Source organism: Thunnus maccoyii, chromosome 5 (assembly GCF_910596095.1).
Source record: "Thunnus maccoyii chromosome 5, fThuMac1.1, whole genome shotgun sequence".
NCBI classification, from domain to species: domain Eukaryota; kingdom Metazoa; phylum Chordata; class Actinopteri; order Scombriformes; family Scombridae; genus Thunnus; species Thunnus maccoyii.
The window spans coordinates 10,644,679-10,663,262 of NC_056537.1; the positions used below are offsets into that span (position 1 = coordinate 10,644,679).

At 41.2% G+C, this 18,584-nt stretch overlaps 1 protein-coding gene across 4 annotated transcripts in view; it reads right to left on the minus strand.

The window, feature by feature from the left end:
* Nucleotides 1–2,423: 2,423 nt before the first annotated feature.
* The window catches only part of mon2 (MON2 homolog, regulator of endosome-to-Golgi trafficking), a 41,114-nt gene continuing 24,953 nt past the window's right edge, over nt 2,424–18,584 (minus strand). Inside the window, exons 17-36 of one of the 4 annotated variants that reach the window (XM_042411442.1) lie at nt 18,446–18,526; nt 18,273–18,346; nt 17,967–18,057; nt 17,494–17,595; nt 16,360–16,362; nt 15,321–15,431; nt 13,886–14,061; nt 13,606–13,768; nt 12,663–12,956; nt 12,263–12,461; nt 10,840–11,483; nt 9,763–9,906; nt 8,796–8,813; nt 8,147–8,275; nt 5,622–5,812; nt 5,468–5,528; nt 5,261–5,384; nt 4,772–4,979; nt 3,656–3,738; nt 2,424–3,182 (exon numbers count right to left, since the gene is read on the minus strand). In XM_042411442.1, the coding sequence (XP_042267376.1) occupies nt 3,019–3,182; nt 3,656–3,738; nt 4,772–4,979; nt 5,261–5,384; nt 5,468–5,528; nt 5,622–5,812; nt 8,147–8,275; nt 8,796–8,813; nt 9,763–9,906; nt 10,840–11,483; nt 12,263–12,461; nt 12,663–12,956; nt 13,606–13,768; nt 13,886–14,061; nt 15,321–15,431; nt 16,360–16,362; nt 17,494–17,595; nt 17,967–18,057; nt 18,273–18,346; nt 18,446–18,526 (3,060 nt within the window). In that variant the 3' untranslated portion in view covers nt 2,424–3,018. The remainder of the gene's footprint in view (nt 3,183–3,655; nt 3,739–4,771; nt 4,980–5,260; nt 5,385–5,467; nt 5,529–5,621; nt 5,813–8,146; nt 8,276–8,795; nt 8,814–9,762; nt 9,907–10,839; nt 11,484–12,262; nt 12,462–12,662; nt 12,957–13,605; nt 13,769–13,885; nt 14,062–15,320; nt 15,432–16,359; nt 16,363–17,493; nt 17,596–17,966; nt 18,058–18,272; nt 18,347–18,445; nt 18,527–18,584) is intronic. The other 3 variants (XM_042411443.1, XM_042411444.1, XM_042411445.1) reach the window with 3 other exon arrangements.

Consider the following 18,584-nt stretch of genomic DNA (forward strand, 5'->3'; position numbering starts at 1 on the left):
TCGTGCATTTTAAAATGTGCATACCAAATTATACAAACTGGCATATCAGATTTCCAAGCTAACACATGCAAGCTTTCTCCTGCATCCTGCAAAAAAAAGAAGGCATTACGGTACTAATTAAAATCAAATGCATGTTAATGAGTCAAAATTTCACATTAGGTAGGTCTGTGTGTAAAATTAACAAAACTGCATACGACAAAGTGCTCTTTTTTCCCACAGTCATTGAACTATTTTATTGGATAAAACACGATACAGCTCTGAAACGGCTTCAGCTGAAAAAAAAAAATTCAACAACGCAACCACAAGCTATTTACAACGATAATGCAGTAAAAATTCAAGGCCAAGAGAGTAACATGGTAGCTAGATGTAACACTAGCGGTGTGCATTACCTGGAAAAACCGTTTAACAGCGTAGTGAGCAGGGCTTTTTCCTCGGTTGAAGTGGAAGGCACCAGCACTAGCAAGGCAGTAGCTTGCGCAGTCATCTCCATAGCGGGCAGTGTCACAACCCAACCAACAGCACAAACTACTACCTCAGCCAGTACGTGGTCAAAATGCGAGAGAAAGAAAGAAAGAAAGAAAGAGAGAGAGAGGGGGGGAGAAAAAAACAACGACAATAGAGAGAAATTATCGCAAAGCTAGAGAAATGCATCGTCTCGAGCGGAGCGACATTCCCATGCAGCCGGAGATGGTCCGTCCTCTCCCGCTTCGCTCCTCTTCTGTACAGACTTGAATTAAGAGGGAAACCCCGCCCAAGCAGACCTGCTCCCTCCGCTGTCCTCCTCCTCCTCCTCCTCCTCCTTCCTCCTTTCTTCAGCGCAAACCACACAATCCCACCACGGTCCTTTCCCCTCATATGACCTAGGCTGGAGGGGGTGGGGGTGGGTGGGGTGTGGAGGGGGGGACGGGAGGGCTCTACAATCTAAGGTTCGGGGACCTCCAGAGGACTTTGAAAGGAAGCAGACGGGTCCCCATTACACGCAGGGATGGTTTAGTTTAAAGAGGGTTAAGAGGTCTATTCTGTTGTAAGGGCCCACCTACTGCACAGTATTAACCTCAGGGGTCTACCCTAAACTTTATTCAAATGGAAAAGCCATAGCTAAGTCTCAATATCATCTTTAAATTTTTTCTACCAGCCTCAAAATGAATACCCCATTAAATTAAAATATAAAACTACAACTCATCCATAATTTGGGGATGATCATCAATGATTTCAGAAAATAATAACAAATGAGGAAAATCATTACTAATATGGCTTGGTATATTTGAGAACGTGCACATGTTACTTTACTGCAATGCAGCTTTTAAGATGGGAATCGTTACAATTATGATGCAGGTGCGATAATGTATTCAATTCAAATTTAATATTGTTTTCATTGGTAGCCTCACTATGTCAAATGTAAAATTCAAGGTCTCGTGCATCATTTTAAACACATTTTCCTCTCATTCAGTTTGACACAAACGGCTGTAATTTGACTTGTAATGTCACAAACTCGCTAATTTACGATTAGCTAGCTGCAGATCCTCCACAAGGGGGAGCTGTTTAGTCATTATGAAATCAGTCTATACGCTGCAGTTGCAGTTTTTCGATCTGCAGATGTAGACCAACGTAGACCATGGATGTATTATAAGATACAGCGTCTTGCAGCCAATTTTTCCCAGTGGCTACTTGCGGTATTGCAGCAAAAAATTCCCCTGCAGCCCTGGAGGTGCCAGTAGAAGAAACACGGAAGTAAACCCAGAAGCTAGAAACTTTTATGGCATATGCGCCAGGTGAGCAATCCTTTTCGACTGAATAGGCACCATTTTTGGTCCAGTATCCAGCTCTTATAATACATCCATGATGTAGACCATATACTGTAAAAATATGTTTATGTCACCACCTACAGGCTAAGCAAGTACTTGCTGCTACAATTTAGACTTGTGCCATCTGCAGGCAATGTGTGTTACAGCAACATTTCTTTTTCTTTTTTTCATTTTTGCTTTAGAGCTGTGGTTTTGTTTGTGTGTTTTTGAGTTTTTACATTTTAAAACATCACTTTGTACTCTAATCATGGGGCCACCAGAGGGCCTGTCTAATCTGAGGGTGCTTAATAAATTAATTAAAATAAAATTAAAAGCCTGGAGATAACAGCTTTTCAGCAATTATTTGTTATTGAATAACAACAAATTCAAAGCAGGACCACCTTCATGAACTATAATAAGATTAAGCCAATGGTGAAGGTGATCTTAATGAGGTTGAGCCCATATGAAAATGACATAGTAATACAAGTGAAGCATTTTAAATAAAAGATGTTCATTTGAGTCTTGGTTCATTGGAGAGCTCGCATTTTGAAAAACATGGATTAATCTCTCTAAACAGATTTTTAAAAATGCACATACTAATGGTTCAGTAAAGCATTATAATTGAGCCACACACAGCACTGAGCTGATAGAACTGTCCCATTTATTTTATACAGACAAGTACATCCCTTCTCAGATGGCTGGTTAAAGATGACATGGAATGTTACAGTAAGATTTGTTTTCTTGCATAAAATCCTCACTGTTGAAAATGTTGCAAAAGTCTAAGTGTTCTTTTTAAGATCAATAAAGCCCCAGTTTTTGCATTTTTTTTCTTAATTACATCATCAACACTATCACCACACACTGTACATCGACTCGGCCTCATCAGGAGAATAAAACAAACTAAATCCAGAGGCAACACTGCAACTTTTTTTTTTTTTTTTTTTTTTAAATCTCTGTAGTTAACACAAGAGAGCAGCCAGTCTGTATGAGAATGGAGGGGGCAGAGGCGTTATCAGCTCACATGATAAGCATACAATGATGCGTATGAAGGTCAGGGTCATCAGCGTGGGTCGAGCAGGCCTCGAATCTCTGCTCACCGTGGGTTGCTTCATGTCACTGTAGATGGGGGCTCACGTGGAGTTCATGTCCGTGCACTTGTGAAGCACGTGGGTCAAGAAGAGACATTCAAGATTTCTTCATTATAAAAAAAACATAGAGGTGAGAGCGAGCCTGGTCAGGACTCTCCGTTCTGGACTCTGGAGATGGGTGGCTGCATAAAGTCTTTAAAGGGCCCCAGGGCCTCCTTCAGGGCTGAGCTCACCTCAGATGAGGAACATGTAATGCACTCTACCAGCGTGGGGTACAAGGCAATCACCTGAGCCCATGTGTTGCCATCCACTGCAGGCAGTAAACAAAGGAATCGCAGAACAAGAGGGAAAAATACAAAGAAGGGTGGGGATGGGAGGGAAAGGAAGGAAGAGAATATGAATTGTGATAGAAGGCAATCAAAGAAATCATTTCCTTGATAAAATTCCCACAGGCAAATGGAAATGAGTTTTGCTCTGAATAAATGGCGATGTAATGCAAACATCTTGAAGGGCACTTCAAAAACGTAATTTCAGAATGTCTCATTTCAATCTATTGCTGTTAAAAAATAATTTCTTGTAATTGACCTTGCTGGAAACGTAAACAGTTCTCCCCAGATTGGAGATAAAACTCATTTGAAAAATGGTCCCAACTGTACTCTGACACATTTATCTGAAATGAATAGATGATAGATGTGGTGGCGTCACTGTAATGTTCTTTTTTTCCCCCCATTGTCTCACCGCTTTCCAAAATGTATGTAATCTTTTACACAGTTTGATACTCACCATTTTCTGGCTGTGTCTTTTTAAGCGAGTCCATCAAAGTACTGATAGCTTTCAAGACAAAGATAATCTCCGTCACTTGTTGCCTGAAAAGAAAAAGACAAAAGACCTTCATGAGCTACAAAGACATACATAAAACCTGTAAATGCTACTAACAGAGGATGGGTGGTGAAAAACAAAATGACAGCTCATCTATTGAGAGCTGTTGCATGCAGCCTTAAAAGAAAAATGTGGAGATGTGTCCCTGAAAGAATCAGTCACAATAAAACAACAAGCCAACAAAGAAAGAAATCAATAGTTTGTGACTGAAGGTCTTGTAAAGTTGCCATGAACATGCCTACATAGAACTCAAGCTTCATCTTCTCATCTCTGTAAAGGCAACAGTAAGCAAATTAAAATGTGTGCTAATAATACAAGGAATGTAGCTTTAATGAGCGGGAAAAAACAGAAAAATGTACAGTATGTAAACATATCCTCTCATTAAGTATAACACAGAGTATTTAAATGTTACCGATTTCATTAGGAAACCATTGATTACTTTTCATATTGTAGAGATTTTGCTTTTTAAATTTGTTGTTTATTACATGCTCTAACAATTTAATACATGATTTTCACACACTTTACATTCATATACATTGTATTTAGCATATCCTAGCATTGAATGCTGTTGTCTAAATTTACTGAACTTTTCATCTGCTATTCATGAGTATATTGTATTTTTCTGAACTCACTCGGCCATCCCTTTGCCATTTCTGCACTAATGGCATAACTTCCCCATGGGCATGATTAAGCTTTCATCATGTCTTAGATAAAAAAAATGTATTGCAGGATTAAGCGTTACAACCAACCCTAAAATATGGTGCCAGTGTGTCAAACTGGATAAGCACAGTGGTTTTATGTTGTTTGCAAATGAGAAAAAGAAAAATGATGGGTGCATGGATGGGGCTGGGGTGCTCTTGCGTTGCTAAATGTCTTGGTGGTTAAATCCTAACGCTAACAATTCCAGTGTTTGAATCTGAAACCCTGATGGGGATATCTGTCCTAAAAATATGAAAAACAGGTGTTTTTTTGCTGGTGCATCATAGTGTATTTTATTCAGACATGTACAGCAGGGTGTACCTGGGCAAAGGGCAACGTCCACTCAACCTCTCGTCCTCTACATAGCGCCGGAGAACATCCTGGGACCTCTTGAGGAGTACAGAGAGCGCCATACGTGAGATGTAGCCCTCCTGCGGGGTTGAAACCTTGTTGCTGAAAGAAAACTGCAGCAGCGTCTCAAAGCACACCTTGGAAAACTCCTCCCTCATCCGAACATCGATCTCTGCCTCTGTCAAGAGAAGGCAGTCTCATTTTTAGATTTTAGATGTTTAGCTGACGCTGCTATCTGAAGTGATTCACAATGAGTCAACAAACAGGGCTTTCATGTCTTCCTCAAGACATGAACATTTTGACAGGAGCCACAGGGAAGGCTTTTGCAATGTACCAAGGTCTTAATGGTTGCAGTAGGATTCCAACACTTGGCCACCCTGCAGTTCCATTAGTGTCAGAAATACAAGTAAACAACACAGCTGAAGTCAAACAATTTTAGCTGCCAAAATCACATCTTACCTGTGAATGAGGGAGACTGTGAGTGAATGGAACCTTTATTGAGCATAGTCATGATCTGGCCAACAAAGTCTTTGGGGATGAAATTGGCAAACGGTAAAATCTCTGTACTGATCAGCTGGACCACCTAAAATAAAAAGAACACAATGCTGATGTGGGCAAACTCACAAAATCTCGTTGACAGGCTGGATGGCAGAAACAAGTATTTACCTCTACATCAACGGCTTCATTCTTCTGAAATTCCTGGATGGAAAGGTTATCTGGAGGTGTGCTATAAAAAGAAAAACCACCAAAACGATGAGTTTGCTAATCAGAACATTTCAAAACACTCATATATGGAAGTGCAGACTTTGTAAATCTGTACCTTTTGGTGAAAAGAAAGTCTTCAAAGGCATTGGCCAGCTCTGGCCACATAGTGTCGAACTTTCCAGAGGAGGCATGCTGACGCGCCACAGGCAGTCCGATAGACAGAACCTTGAGCAGAGAAGAAACGGCGAGCTTCCAGGTGCTTTCTGATGGACAGGCATACTTCAAACCCAAGGGCATTCTCAAGGTCTTAAGGATGGGGGGGAGACGGGGAGGAAGAGACAGCAATTGCAATAGATCATGAGACTGAAATACAGAGCAAGACTTCAAGGTAAAATCACTAAAACTAACTGGAGTACTCTGAAAACCTTTTGCCTCTGTGTCTTTCATACTAAAATGTGGAGAGGCTATTTTTTGCAGGGTTACAAGTCACTACCTTAATTCCTAGAGTTAACATCAAAGCAGTATTTTAAGATTTATTGTACCAAACTGAAATGCTATTCAGGTTTCATTCTACAAAACCAGAAAGACTTGTAGACCATCTTTTTTGACAAAGTCCTTTTTTCAAGGCTTTTTCAAGTCAACAGCTGGGTTCCCCAAGGTTAGGATTTTACAAGTATCTCCTTCTTGTTCTGGAGACAAAAAAGGGTGGGGGTGAGATTTGGATCTGTCCATAGGGAACCTTCTTAATAGTTCCTTGGCAAATTCACTCTCTTCAATTTGGGGTTTTCTATGAACAGGCTATGGGAAAACGAGCAGTCAAATGCAGGTGTCATACACTGGAAAAATCTGAAAAATCTTCTGGTTTGCATTTTGAAAAGGTTTGTAAAATGCTGCTGACATTGGGCATCAACTGAACTAAACATTTGCTGCATGCAAGATAATTTGAGATTAATACAGTCAAGGTTACAGATACAAGTAAAGTGAATGTTGCCCAGAGGCTGGTGGACATCGATAAGACTTCTCATACAGCAGCCAGAATTAATTGGTAATTTCAAAATATACTAGCGGTGAGAATTAACCAAATCAGTTACTTTTGTGGGGCGTAAAACCAAAACAATGAGTTTAAAGGCTGTAAAGCTCTATAGAGCTGAGAGGGAACTGCAGAATTAGGTAATAATTCTCTGTAGGCTTGTAATTACAAGCAATACTTTTCAGATACATTAAGTTGTTTGGTTCACTGTTAATATAAAACATTGTTTATAGCAGTTTTAAGAGAAAATCAACACTGCAATGCTAAAGTTGGTACTTTGCTTATGTAGGTATGCCAAAAGTTCAACTAGCCTACAAGTTTCAGCACATGTATAGCAGTGCAGCAACAATTTCCTGCCGTGTGTGATTCTGTGCTTATTTACTCTTTAAATTACAAAACCTTCTCATAAGATCCCAATAAATTTTTTATGATTGCACAGAGTTCAACAGTACTTGTTGCTCAATGAGTGGCCAGTTGAAAGTCATGTTGAGAAAGTAAACTGAAGAACTTGCTGTCCTATTGATATATAATATTTAGGCTTTAATGCTGCATCTCACCTGACAAAATGCACATTTGAAACAACTTTCTCCAGGTACTAAACACCTTGAAGAACTCAGTTCCTCGGCCTGCATTTCCACCGGAGGGACCAGGGTCTAAATTAAGTTCCAGGGTCTTTTACTCCAAAACAGGGGTAGCACTTTCCAGAAGTATAGGAACTTTGGGGGTTGGGTTTGCAGGGATGACTGTTGCTTCTACTTGTGTGCTGCTTCACTCATAAAAGAAGGACATACTCTCGAATCACTTTAGGACCAGTTTAGGACAAGGGAAGGTTTGTTAACATCAAAAGTAAAGTAAAGCATTGTTGTTGGCTTCTCAAATCATTTAAAAAAAAGAGCAAGAGAAAAAAATGAGATAGTGCGAGCAAGCTGAGAGCACCAGTGAGTGAGAGAGAGAGAGAGAGAGAGAGAGACAGAGCGGTGGTGGTTGAGCAAGCTAGGGAATGAAGAGAGGGAGTGGCGGTAGAGAGAACAAAGCCCGTGAATAAGAGAAATAAAATGTTATTTTCTGATTGTTTCACGGCGGTTACGTTCTAAAGCAGAAACAAATAACCATCAAACACTCAACAGATGTTATACTGTGGAGACAGACGCTCTTAGTTTCAGTTTAATTTTTCCTCCTCTGCATTTCTCCTTTTCATTCAATCATTACATCCAACACAAGCAGCAGTAAATACAAAGAACAAGACAAATCTGTGCTGCTGTTTCCTCATATGATTTGTTAATACTGTGTCTCTAAATGCTGCCGTCGTTTTTAAATTCCTCATGGGTCTAATTTGCATGATCTACCTGGTTCCTCAGATGTGGTGGAAACGCAAACAGGACTGCACAACAGGGACTTTAAAGTTCCAAGTTTAGTCCCTGATATTAGTTCTTCTAGGTCCAAAGTATCTGGAACTTTTGGTGGAAACGGGGCTGAAGTGCTATGACATCGGTAATATGTTTCAGATTCACAGCCACTGCTCTGAAGATCAAATGTATTTTTGATTTTCACAACTTTAGAAGTTTTTGTGACCATGTGAAATTTCAACTCTCCACCCCTGGTGAAAATACCTTGATGATGTTCTGCAGAACCTTCTCATTGATGACAGCTTTGTGGCATGCTGTTTTATGGTAAAGGTCCACAACCACTTCCAAGGAGCGCTCAGCAAAGGGCACATAGTTTAAGGCAACCCATTCTGCCTGCAGGGGTAAAAAGATACAACAAGAGAAAAAAAAAAAACAGGCGTGTCAGTAAAACAATTTCTAAAACCTTTTGGCAGAGCCACATTGAAAGCAATTTTAAAGGCACACTTTGTATGAGCGCACACGTAGGACATAAATTTAATCAAAACTGACAATTAGTTTGCTTGAAGTTTTTGTTAGGCTTGTACGAAAGCTGAAATGTCATAGCCAAACAAATGACTTGAAGCTACAAAGTGTGTCTTTAAGAATTAAAAACTGAACCACACGTGTGCGTATGAACATCACCAAAAAACACAAACTTAACTGAAGATGAAACTGCACAGGGGCTGTGCACACAGAGGCATAACCACCAGTTAGTGGCAGGCAGAGAAGGGGGGGGGGAGCATGGAGTGAGTGAGAGACGCAGAGAGCCTACCATGCAGTGTGATATCTTATCCACCACACAGGGTAGGTTGTCACCATTCAGCACAGCTTAGTACAACTATAGAGGGGGGCTGAAGGAGATGATTGAACTCACCGGTGCAAACAGCTGGATCTAAAATGGTTATCCAGTGAGTAGTAGTCCCAAGAAACAGAATGAGAGAAGATCGCAATTAAACTGGTGTTGAAGTTGTATCAAATTTGCAGTGGCTTGATGGTTAAATGAGATTTAATAAGACTGATTTAGGGGGAAGAAACACTCACTCCTTGCACCTTGGACATTTGAGACAATCTGACAACTTTGGAGCCGACAAGACAATGAAGACCACCCATAACATCTGTTTGGCCGGGTGGGAATTTTGCTTGAACCTCTTACTTAAACAATTCAAACAGATTCAGATCAACAAAAGTGTTCAGTCCAGTGTAAAGGCTGAGTCTGGGCCCCAACTTTCAGTGAGGATTTGAGTGTGCATTGCTAACATTTATTAGCATGATTGTACCAGCCTGCTGCTGTTAGATCAAGAAAGCTGTCAGCATTCCCCAGAGGCATAGCACATGCTGGATTCTATTACTTCATGAAAAGCTATTTGCAAGTTTCCAGAGCAACAAGGTGCAAGACATACACTGATATCAGAACATTGTGGAAAATGCTCTTTTGTTCTTGAGAAGAAATGAGAGTTGTTTGTGGTTTTACTGATGGAGTAATCTTGCTCAAGATCACTGAGTTCCATGGAAATACATTTTGTTTTTTTGTTTTTGTTTTTCAGATGGATTTGAACTGTGTTTGAACTGAGAAGTAGTGAAACATTTCTCTGGCCTGCTGCCAGCAAGAAGAAGAAACATGAAGGAGGGGATATGAGGAAAATATGGCTCGGGGGGCTTCTAATGGGGGTCCAGAAGAATCTGTCAATCTCATGAAGGGCTGAAATGGGCTGAAATGGCATGAAATGGCTGTAAGATGAATAACAGTATACAGCATACAACGCTTTAATGAAACTATTTGTAAAAGGAAAAAAAACAAACAAAACAAAGCAGTTACATAGGGCTAATTCCATTTCCCGTACCTGGTTGTATTTGGCATTGGCCACGTGTTTGGTTTCCATCCTGCCGTACTGAGGAGGCTTGCAGGAGAACTCCACGAAGAGTAGCAGCTGTTCAAAGATGGCCGGGTACATGACCTGCAGGTTCTCCGGGCCCACACAGATGGCCTGCAGCAGGGAGGGAAGGGAGGAACAAACACTGCTGACATCCACCACGGGAATGCATATTGCATAATTTAGCAGACTGACACATTGTTTCCTGGGCTGAGTTGACACAAAATGGGAAGAAAAACTTTTGGTAAATAGGGAGAGGAAGGCATTTCTCAAGACTTTGTTTATAGATTTATGGCAGAATGGAGTTACTGTAGGAAGTCAAAGATTCAATCAAAGGCAAAAAGGAAGTGTAATGTTCCCATTACAAATATATCAAGCCTGTGAGATGTTATGGAACCACACCTCAATGTTAGTTGTGATGATGGAACTGTACCGGAATCAAACTAAACCAGTTTAGCTGTGTGGTCATTGAGTTGGATTGAAAATACAGGGGGCAGGGCTTAAATGATCATTTGCTTTTCAATTAGTCAGCCTTAAGAAAATCCATTGTCAACAATTTTGATAATTGATAAAAAGTGTATTATCAAGAAAAAATGTCAAACCTTTTCTAATTCTGACTTTTCAAATATGAGGATTTGCTGCCTGTTTCTGTTTTATATTATTTTAAAAGGAAAAGGTTTAAAAGGTTTTGGGATGTTTGATCAAACAAAACAAGAAATATGACGATGCCATCTTGTGTCCCAGGAAGCTGTGGGCACTTTTCAAAATTTTCTGACGTTTTATAATACACCATTGAATGATCAATCAGTTGCAGCCCTGGAAAAAAGTCATTTATAGTACTGGTGTATATACAGGATAAACAACACAGTAGAGCATTAGGGCTCCCACATAATACCGCAATTCTTATTGGATAAGTTTCTGTCATTCATCTACTTGGTTCTTGTCTTAGTTCTATTTTGTGTGACACATAATCTATTAAATCTAATATTTAAATGCCTCTCTTGTAACCACGTTTTTGTTTTCTGACAATATATTTCCTTTGCCCACCTTCTGCAAAACGTCCAGAGCAGTGAGCACAGCTTCCTGCAGGCTGGTGAGCACCGCCTCAGTGTAGGAGGGAAGGATGAAGGGCGAGGCGTCACTGCTGATAGGCACAGACACGGCCCCATGGAGGATGACTCCCAGCTTCTTCAGATCCTCCATACTGAAGTTGGCCTTGATGTGCTGGTAGAGTGCTGGGAAAATCTGGATCAATGCTGTGAGGAAGGGCTGGCTGGGGATGAAGGAGAGCTTCTCCGTCACGCCACTAGGCGGTCTCGTGCTGTCAGTTCCCGTTCGATACCACGTGTTCCACGCAGACCACCACAATGCTGAGTCCTCTAAGGCTGATTCCTCCCCTGGCGGAGGAGCCTGCAGCTCGGCGCCGTTGTATCGCGTTAGCCGCTCGACTAGTGAATCTGAACGCACAAGAGGTCTGCCAGGACCAGATGCTGAGAGGGGGTCAATGAGCACCGGGGGAACGCCCATAGCAGCGAGTGCATCACCTGCTTTGTCTGAGTCTTTAACAGGTGTGACAATCTGTAGGATCTCTTGAAAGCTCTTGAGGGCGGCCAGGGAGACCTCGTTATTCTTGCTGAGAGCGGCCGACTGAATGTGGTTCAGCAGCACCTCCCAGGCTTCGAAGAAATCACCTGCAGACACGTAGAGAAATGATGGCAAAGTGTGAAACTGCAGATTAGCAGTATGTGTGAACTGTAAATAAGGTGTGACAATTGGCGCTTTGATACGTTAGTTTTCAAAGCGACATGAGCTGACAGAAGTTCAAAGAGGCCACGTAGTCAGAAGTACAACCAGAAGTCACAAAAACTGTTTCCTGTTGTCCCATTTTGTCAATATGACTTCATCCTTGGAGGCCCATATAGTAATAATACATTACCAGCTATAGTTATTGGTTGTATCTAGGTTGTATGTAAGAAGGACAGCCTTTCTCTAACTGATTTGTGTAGTGTGTGTGTGTGGTGGGCTGGGAATGTGTGTAATTGAGTAACCTCTTGTAAATTGGCACTGGATAAAATACCGTTCAGAGGGATGAGAGCATTTAATGAGAAGCTCATGTTTTATCATTCATATCTCTCTGGAATATTAATCCTGTCCGCATGGGGTTTTACATGACTTAATGGGTGGTAATATTCCAGTAAAAACAGTAGGGCCATTTCTGGACTATTGCTCTTCTGTGCACAGATTTATGAATACATTTCAATATGTAATTTTCATCGTTTACTATGAAAATCAGTGTGCCTCAGATGTCTCTCGGAATGATAAATACTCCGCAGTTAGTCAAAACTTCTAACTGAAGTTTGACTGGCTGTGAAAATCTATATTTCTGCGACACATTTAACATAATTTTCTCTCTGATGTATGTATCATATACAGAGGCTCAGTATCACAGTAGATTACACATGTGGCTCACCTAACTGTTGGAGGAGATACCGCCTTGTGTTGAAAATGCGTGCCACCCCGGCCAGAGTCAGCACCCATGTCTCTGCCCATTGTTTCTCAGCTGTGTCACGCGAGTGGTGGATGAGGATGTTCCCGCCGCCGGACTCAATCTTCTCCTTGTCCGCTGTGGTGGATGACGTCCTCACGCAATCCAGCAGGTGGAACAGTACCTAGCAGTGACACCAAAACAGAACATTAAGCCTATTTTACACAGAAAATTTATAAAAAATAATAAATATCTTGAATTTAAGTATGTGCAAGAAATTTCTCCTGTATCTTAACAGTTTTCTATATAATCGATGATTGTAACGATAACAGCCGCACACTCATCCAGTACAATCAAACTGAATCAAATTATTCTTGGACGCTACCTTCCAGACCACAATATGCCATGTTGGCTGTTGCAGCAGGGTCCCATGGGCAGCGATGGTGGAAAACAATGTCTGCCCGGCGCTTTTACGCACAGCAGGCCGTGGATCTACACACAGCTCGCCCAACTTGGCGTACAGGCACAACCACAGGCAATCGAAGGGAGGGGCGGGGTGGAAGGGCCTATTCAGGGTCTCTCCCTTCTCCTGAGCCTGCTTCAGTAGAGCCTCCTCCTCCCTCTCCAACTCCTGTGTGATGGCGTCGCCCCTTTGGAAGAAGTAATCCGAAATGTTCCACTGTGGGTAATAAGGAAAAAAGTGGGGTAGGGAGAGTGGGGGGCAGAAAGTGGGAGAGGAAGGTTGGTAAAATGCTTCTGGCGGTTTTGCGATCCTATTACCATAAAGTAATCTCGCAGGAGCTGCCACACTCCAAGAGAAATAATCCTGCAGACCACAAATCAATATCAGGTTTTGCGTGTCCTGAATACTGTACAGAGCATCTATGAAATGTCAGCGGGGCTGTTAAGTGCTGTCAAATTAGATACAAACATAATGCAATACGTGGAATTATTGGATATTATAATTGTTTCATCATATTAAACATAGTATGTTTAAAAGTACTGGAAAAAGAGAAAAGTGTCCAACCTGTCAAACATGTCATTTTTAATTTAAGATACTGCTGATTAAAACTATTACTTATGTTCTCTGTTAGCATAGCCTTACTTCACCTTCATAGTTACACCTATTTACACCTAGACCAGCTAAATTAAAATATTCTACTGGTGGCCCCTGGAAGTCAAAGTACACTGGTGGATTAAATGTTATTCTGAGCGTCTTTGCTGTACGTTTTATGCAAGTGTGGAGCTTTAGTTTTAGATTTAGGGAAACCTGTCTGTGTGTCTAAGTGCAACCCTTTGAGATACATCAGAAGGCGTCTGTAACTCACCAGTAGGCCGATAGAGGTGAGACTGATGTTGAGCTCCTGGTTCTGCAGGCCGAAGCTGCCGGCTACATCCACTACAATCTGGAGGCACGTGCAAGGCATGGTGGGCAGGAAGTCTGTCACCACCAACTGCAGGCACTGGAAGGCTGTTCGGATCAATGACTCGCTGAAGGGGAACAAGACAAAAGTTTAGTTTCTTGGAGTACTTGTAGTGTAACCATAGTTACGACAAAATTCAGCATTAGACGAGAACTGAAGGCTGCCTGCTCATTTGTACTCTTACCCTTGATCATTGCGGATGGCTCCTATGACACCCAAGACGAGGGGCCAGCCGGGGCCCAGGCTGTCCCCCTGGCTCTGTAGGATCTGCAAGACACTCTCCAGCTGTTTCTGTCGGATGTCTGAGTGCAGCACGTTGGACAACTCCTTCAGGGGGTTTAGCAACAGGAGCTGTAGCCGCTTAGAGATACAAACAGGGAAACGGTGATGAACTGGCAGACTGCAGAGCTTAATCTTAGGAACATTTCAGTGTGGGACAGTTGAGCCATTTTTATTCCTCTCATGATCCAGTTTGATCATGAGGGGAAGACATAGATTGACAGGTGCAAACAGGATTTGACTTTAAGTAACTAAGTGTTGCTAATACAGATGATTTATGCCCCTTGGAGTTGATTCTAAAGGTTACTTGCAAAACTCCAGTTCTCTGAGTAGCATGAGTGACAAATGAAGGTAAAAACCTGAATAAATGAGTGGAAACACATAATGAATGTAAGAGTGTGTAACAGACTAAATGCCCTCTAATGTATGGTAGCCATTACGTTAGTCTTTATTTTCTGGGAAATTTCATTTAACTATGCATTATATGCACAAATTCATTAGGTGCGTGGTAGAAAATAAACATTTAAAATGTTCATAACATTTAAAACATTTAGTTTAATCCCCAATTTCACTGCTATTTTAAAACACTTTGAGTGTGTTATAAGCAATTGACCCTACATTAAATTTCTGCAGTGCATTTTTTCCTATTGATTTGGATGTTACATGGACCATTCCACTATTTGAACACACTAACATGCAGTGGCAAAATCTTGCCCACACATTTAATAGAAAAGTAACGCACACTAAGGGTTGTAGTGAGGGTGCTGATCACTGGAAGTAGATATGAGAGTAGGAAAACAGTGTTGCACACTCTGGCTCCATCTGCAACATTTTTTTTTTTTCCTACTCTAAAATCTTGCCCACACAACAAGAAGGCCTTGAAGTCACTGTATTGTGCATTTCTACAGGACAGCCATCATGTTTATGGCTCTATGCAGTTCTATTAACCTCCACACAGTTCTTCTGCCCTCTTTTAGATAAGCTCTGTGCATTTTCCCCCTTTATCTGTCTGAACAAGGTGAAGGTCACAGGCTCCGTGTGAGTGACGAGAAAGTGTCTGTGACATTTCTGTTTCTCACATTTTTTATCCTTTAGCAGACACTCTTATCTATCATGACTGACACTGCAACGGTGGAGGAGATTTCTATCAGCTTTACAAACAACCGGTATTAATGAGTGAAACCTCAAGAAGCCAAGCCTATGGAATAATCCTGTGTCCCTACAATGTTCATATAATAGTTCAGGAGCAAAGCAGTGGCATGCTCCAGATCATTTAATACATACAATTTCCTAAAGCAGACTTTTGTCTTTCAATTCAATAAACTTTATTTATCTGCTACCTGATTTTGGGCCAAGGGAGGGTCGTGTTTGTAAGCCAGGCCGGCTTTGATGAGCGCCGTCAACGCCTCGGCCCCCCACTCTCTCATCCTGGAGTTCGGGTGCTGGCAAACCTGTAGTACACATCACATATACACACACACAATTGCAGACACATGCATGCACACACATATGCGTAGAGAGACATCAGACAATAGGAACTTTCTTTCTTCCTGTGTCATTTCGTTGCGACGTTGGATCAAATGCAGAGGCTGCTTAGAACAGTGTTTTCCCAGCAGTGCTCACAGTGGGTGTATGTGAAACAAGTGGGTGAAATAAACCACAGACAGTGTGTAATAGAGACCGGGATCCCCTATGATAACAGGATATGCTGTGACAGTATAATCACGAAAGCTAGTATAGATACACATGGAGACGCCGGGCTCAGCGGAGTGAAAGATCTTCGGCTTGTCGGATCCCGGTAAAAAAATCAAGTATTTTTAGCTCATCTGTGATCCGAATCAATCATTTCTGGTCTGTAGTGAAGGTTTATTGAGCAGAATTTTATCTGCACAGCATAAAAGACATACTGCTAGCTGTGCTGCCTCTGAATCCAGATGTTCCATGTGTATCTATAGAATAATTTGGCTTCCAAAGCTCTGCATGATTTACATCTCACATTTTAACCTTAATCTTTATCATAATATAACTTATTTGTAAATAATTATAATATAAAAGCACTGAATATGAATTTGAAGTAGCCTGAAATGTAGGATAGGCAGCATAAAGTATACTTCGCAGACGAAGCTTTAGATTCTGCTTCTGCATCAAATCAGAAGTTTCACGTTGCACATTACGCAGAAGAATGTAAGATCAAACATTGGTAGCGGTGAAAACGCACGGTGGACACATTTTGACACAGCGACCTCTCAACTCCAACATGTTGATGCCAGACTGAGAGGGAGAGAGAGAACAGACTGGAGGGGTGGGGGGGAGAAAAAAAAAAAAAAGACAGAGATTGGGGAAAGCCAACGATTATTGGAGGAGGGAATCTGAGCTTACCTTCTGCAAAACAGACAGGAGTGCAAAAGAGAGGAGAGATAGAGAAAGAAAATGTGAAGAAAACCTCCAAACACATACACGTTTATACACATATAAAAAGAGAATCCTCTTACAGATATGAGGGAATTACTGCCAACAACAACAGAGACCATAGTGTATTAACTCCATATCTGTTAGTAACTGGTATATGTACAGTCATCTCCTTATTCCAAAAAAGCAGCCTATCAAACATTTGAAAAAAGGTTGTTTTCAAATATTTTGTGCTCATATTGTATCATCAGAAAAATATCATTTCAACTGAATATGATCTTTCTTTCATAAAATTGCTTTGCCGCAGACAAAAAAAACTCACATCCCAAATAATACATACTCAAATATGGGAGCAATTCTACCGACTATGACGGTAAAAGCAACATTCAAAAATGTTGAAAAAGCTCATAAACGCTACAGCTATGAAAAGTATCACCATAGTACAGGAATAAAAAAGAAGAAAAAGAAAACTCTTTCATACCCTACAACTGTATTGAACATTTTTTTAAATCTGGCAACACTGTTATACTGACTTTTCTCCTATATGACTAACCTGCTAGACTGGAGCCCAGTCTCTGTGTTGCTGCTTGTACAGTAGCTATTTCCAGTTTTACTTTAAAGGCTTCTGTGCTTCATTTTTAGAGCCTTGGTACAGGGTACCAGGGTCTGGCGAGGGGGCCGTTATTTTGACTTTACTTTGAACTTTCATTACTTTGAGTTCGATTCCAAATTTTCAGTGTGTCTCCAATGATATCATCATCATTGGAAAAAGTGACAATTACCGTTATGAAAAGAGCTGACGGTGCCAAATTTAAATGAATATGTATCTCTAGCACCTATTTAACAGTTCAAATTCCTAGTACACTTATTACACTAGGTGAAATGAAGTCTGATCAAAGTGTAACAACTGAAATAAATTGTCCTTTTAAAGTGAGTGCAAGGATATTACTGTACGACCTTGGTTGAGAAAATTTTTTTTACCACATTTACCACTGTATCTTTTATCTTTCATAAAGTTTGAATTAAGTGTGATGACAATAACGGTGTTCAAGAGCAGAGCTCTTTATCTGCATGTTTTGGGCTGTAGCTCTATGTAAATGTTACCTCTAATAAGTGGCCGGTCAGGGGTCTCCACAGGATCTCTATACGATCCATGTTGACGAGGCCGGTCTCCAGCAGCTTGGCCACCGCAAACAGAGACGGCTCCTGAAACCAAGTCAAGAAAATAGAAACTTTAGATGCATAGTGGATACCTTGTACCCTGACCTTGTTGATCAAATGTGTTTGTATAGGCTCGGTGTAAGTCCAAGTGTACAAACATTAGCTAATGCTGCATAAGATGCTAGTCATGTACAGCGATGTAGTTGAAGGAACCAGTAGATTCCATTCATGAAAGTGTATTCTTGATGTTGGCTTTAAAACTGCTGTACAAATAATGTCGTCTAGGAGAGATGATAAGCAACAGAACATCCGATTTCTTCAATTACTCGCATTTGATCCGAAGCCAAATTATGAAATTCAAAAAAACATAAACATGAATCAAGTCTTACCCGGTAATGACAATACAGAAAGCATACCTTGTTGTTTCCATAAGCCATTTCCATGGCTTCCAGGGAGAGAGAACACAGAGCGTTGATCAGGTGATGAAGGGAAACATCATCCAGGTACCTAGATCACACAATAATACACACAAATGAGAGCTGCATACTGTGCATAGGTAGTTTCAAATACTAAGAGTGTAGACTTTTAAAAGGGAAATTAATCTAAGAACTTTATAAGAGCTACATTTCTTAAAAGGAAATCTACTGGGGCATCCGAGAGCATAGTGATCAGTAACTGGAGTTTGTATACTGAGTGTTCACAGATGAAAGAATGGTCCTTACTGGGAGCTCTCGAATAGTCTGGACAGGATGTTGGAGATGACGGGTAAGTCTGTCATCACAGCTGTGGTCAGCACCTGTTTGGGTTTAAGACAAAACCACATCCAGTTAGCTCATCTGAGGCGAGATACATACAGTAAAACGCGTGCTCGACAAATAGTTTCTCAAAAACTCACCGTGCTGGGTCCCTCCACAGCTCGACCAGGCTTCAGGGCACCGCCCACCCCCGGCTTCAGCCCCAGGATCCACACTAAGTGCTGGGAGAGAAAAGAGAGAAGCTGAAGGGTGGTTCAAAAGGAGACTACATCATCTAAC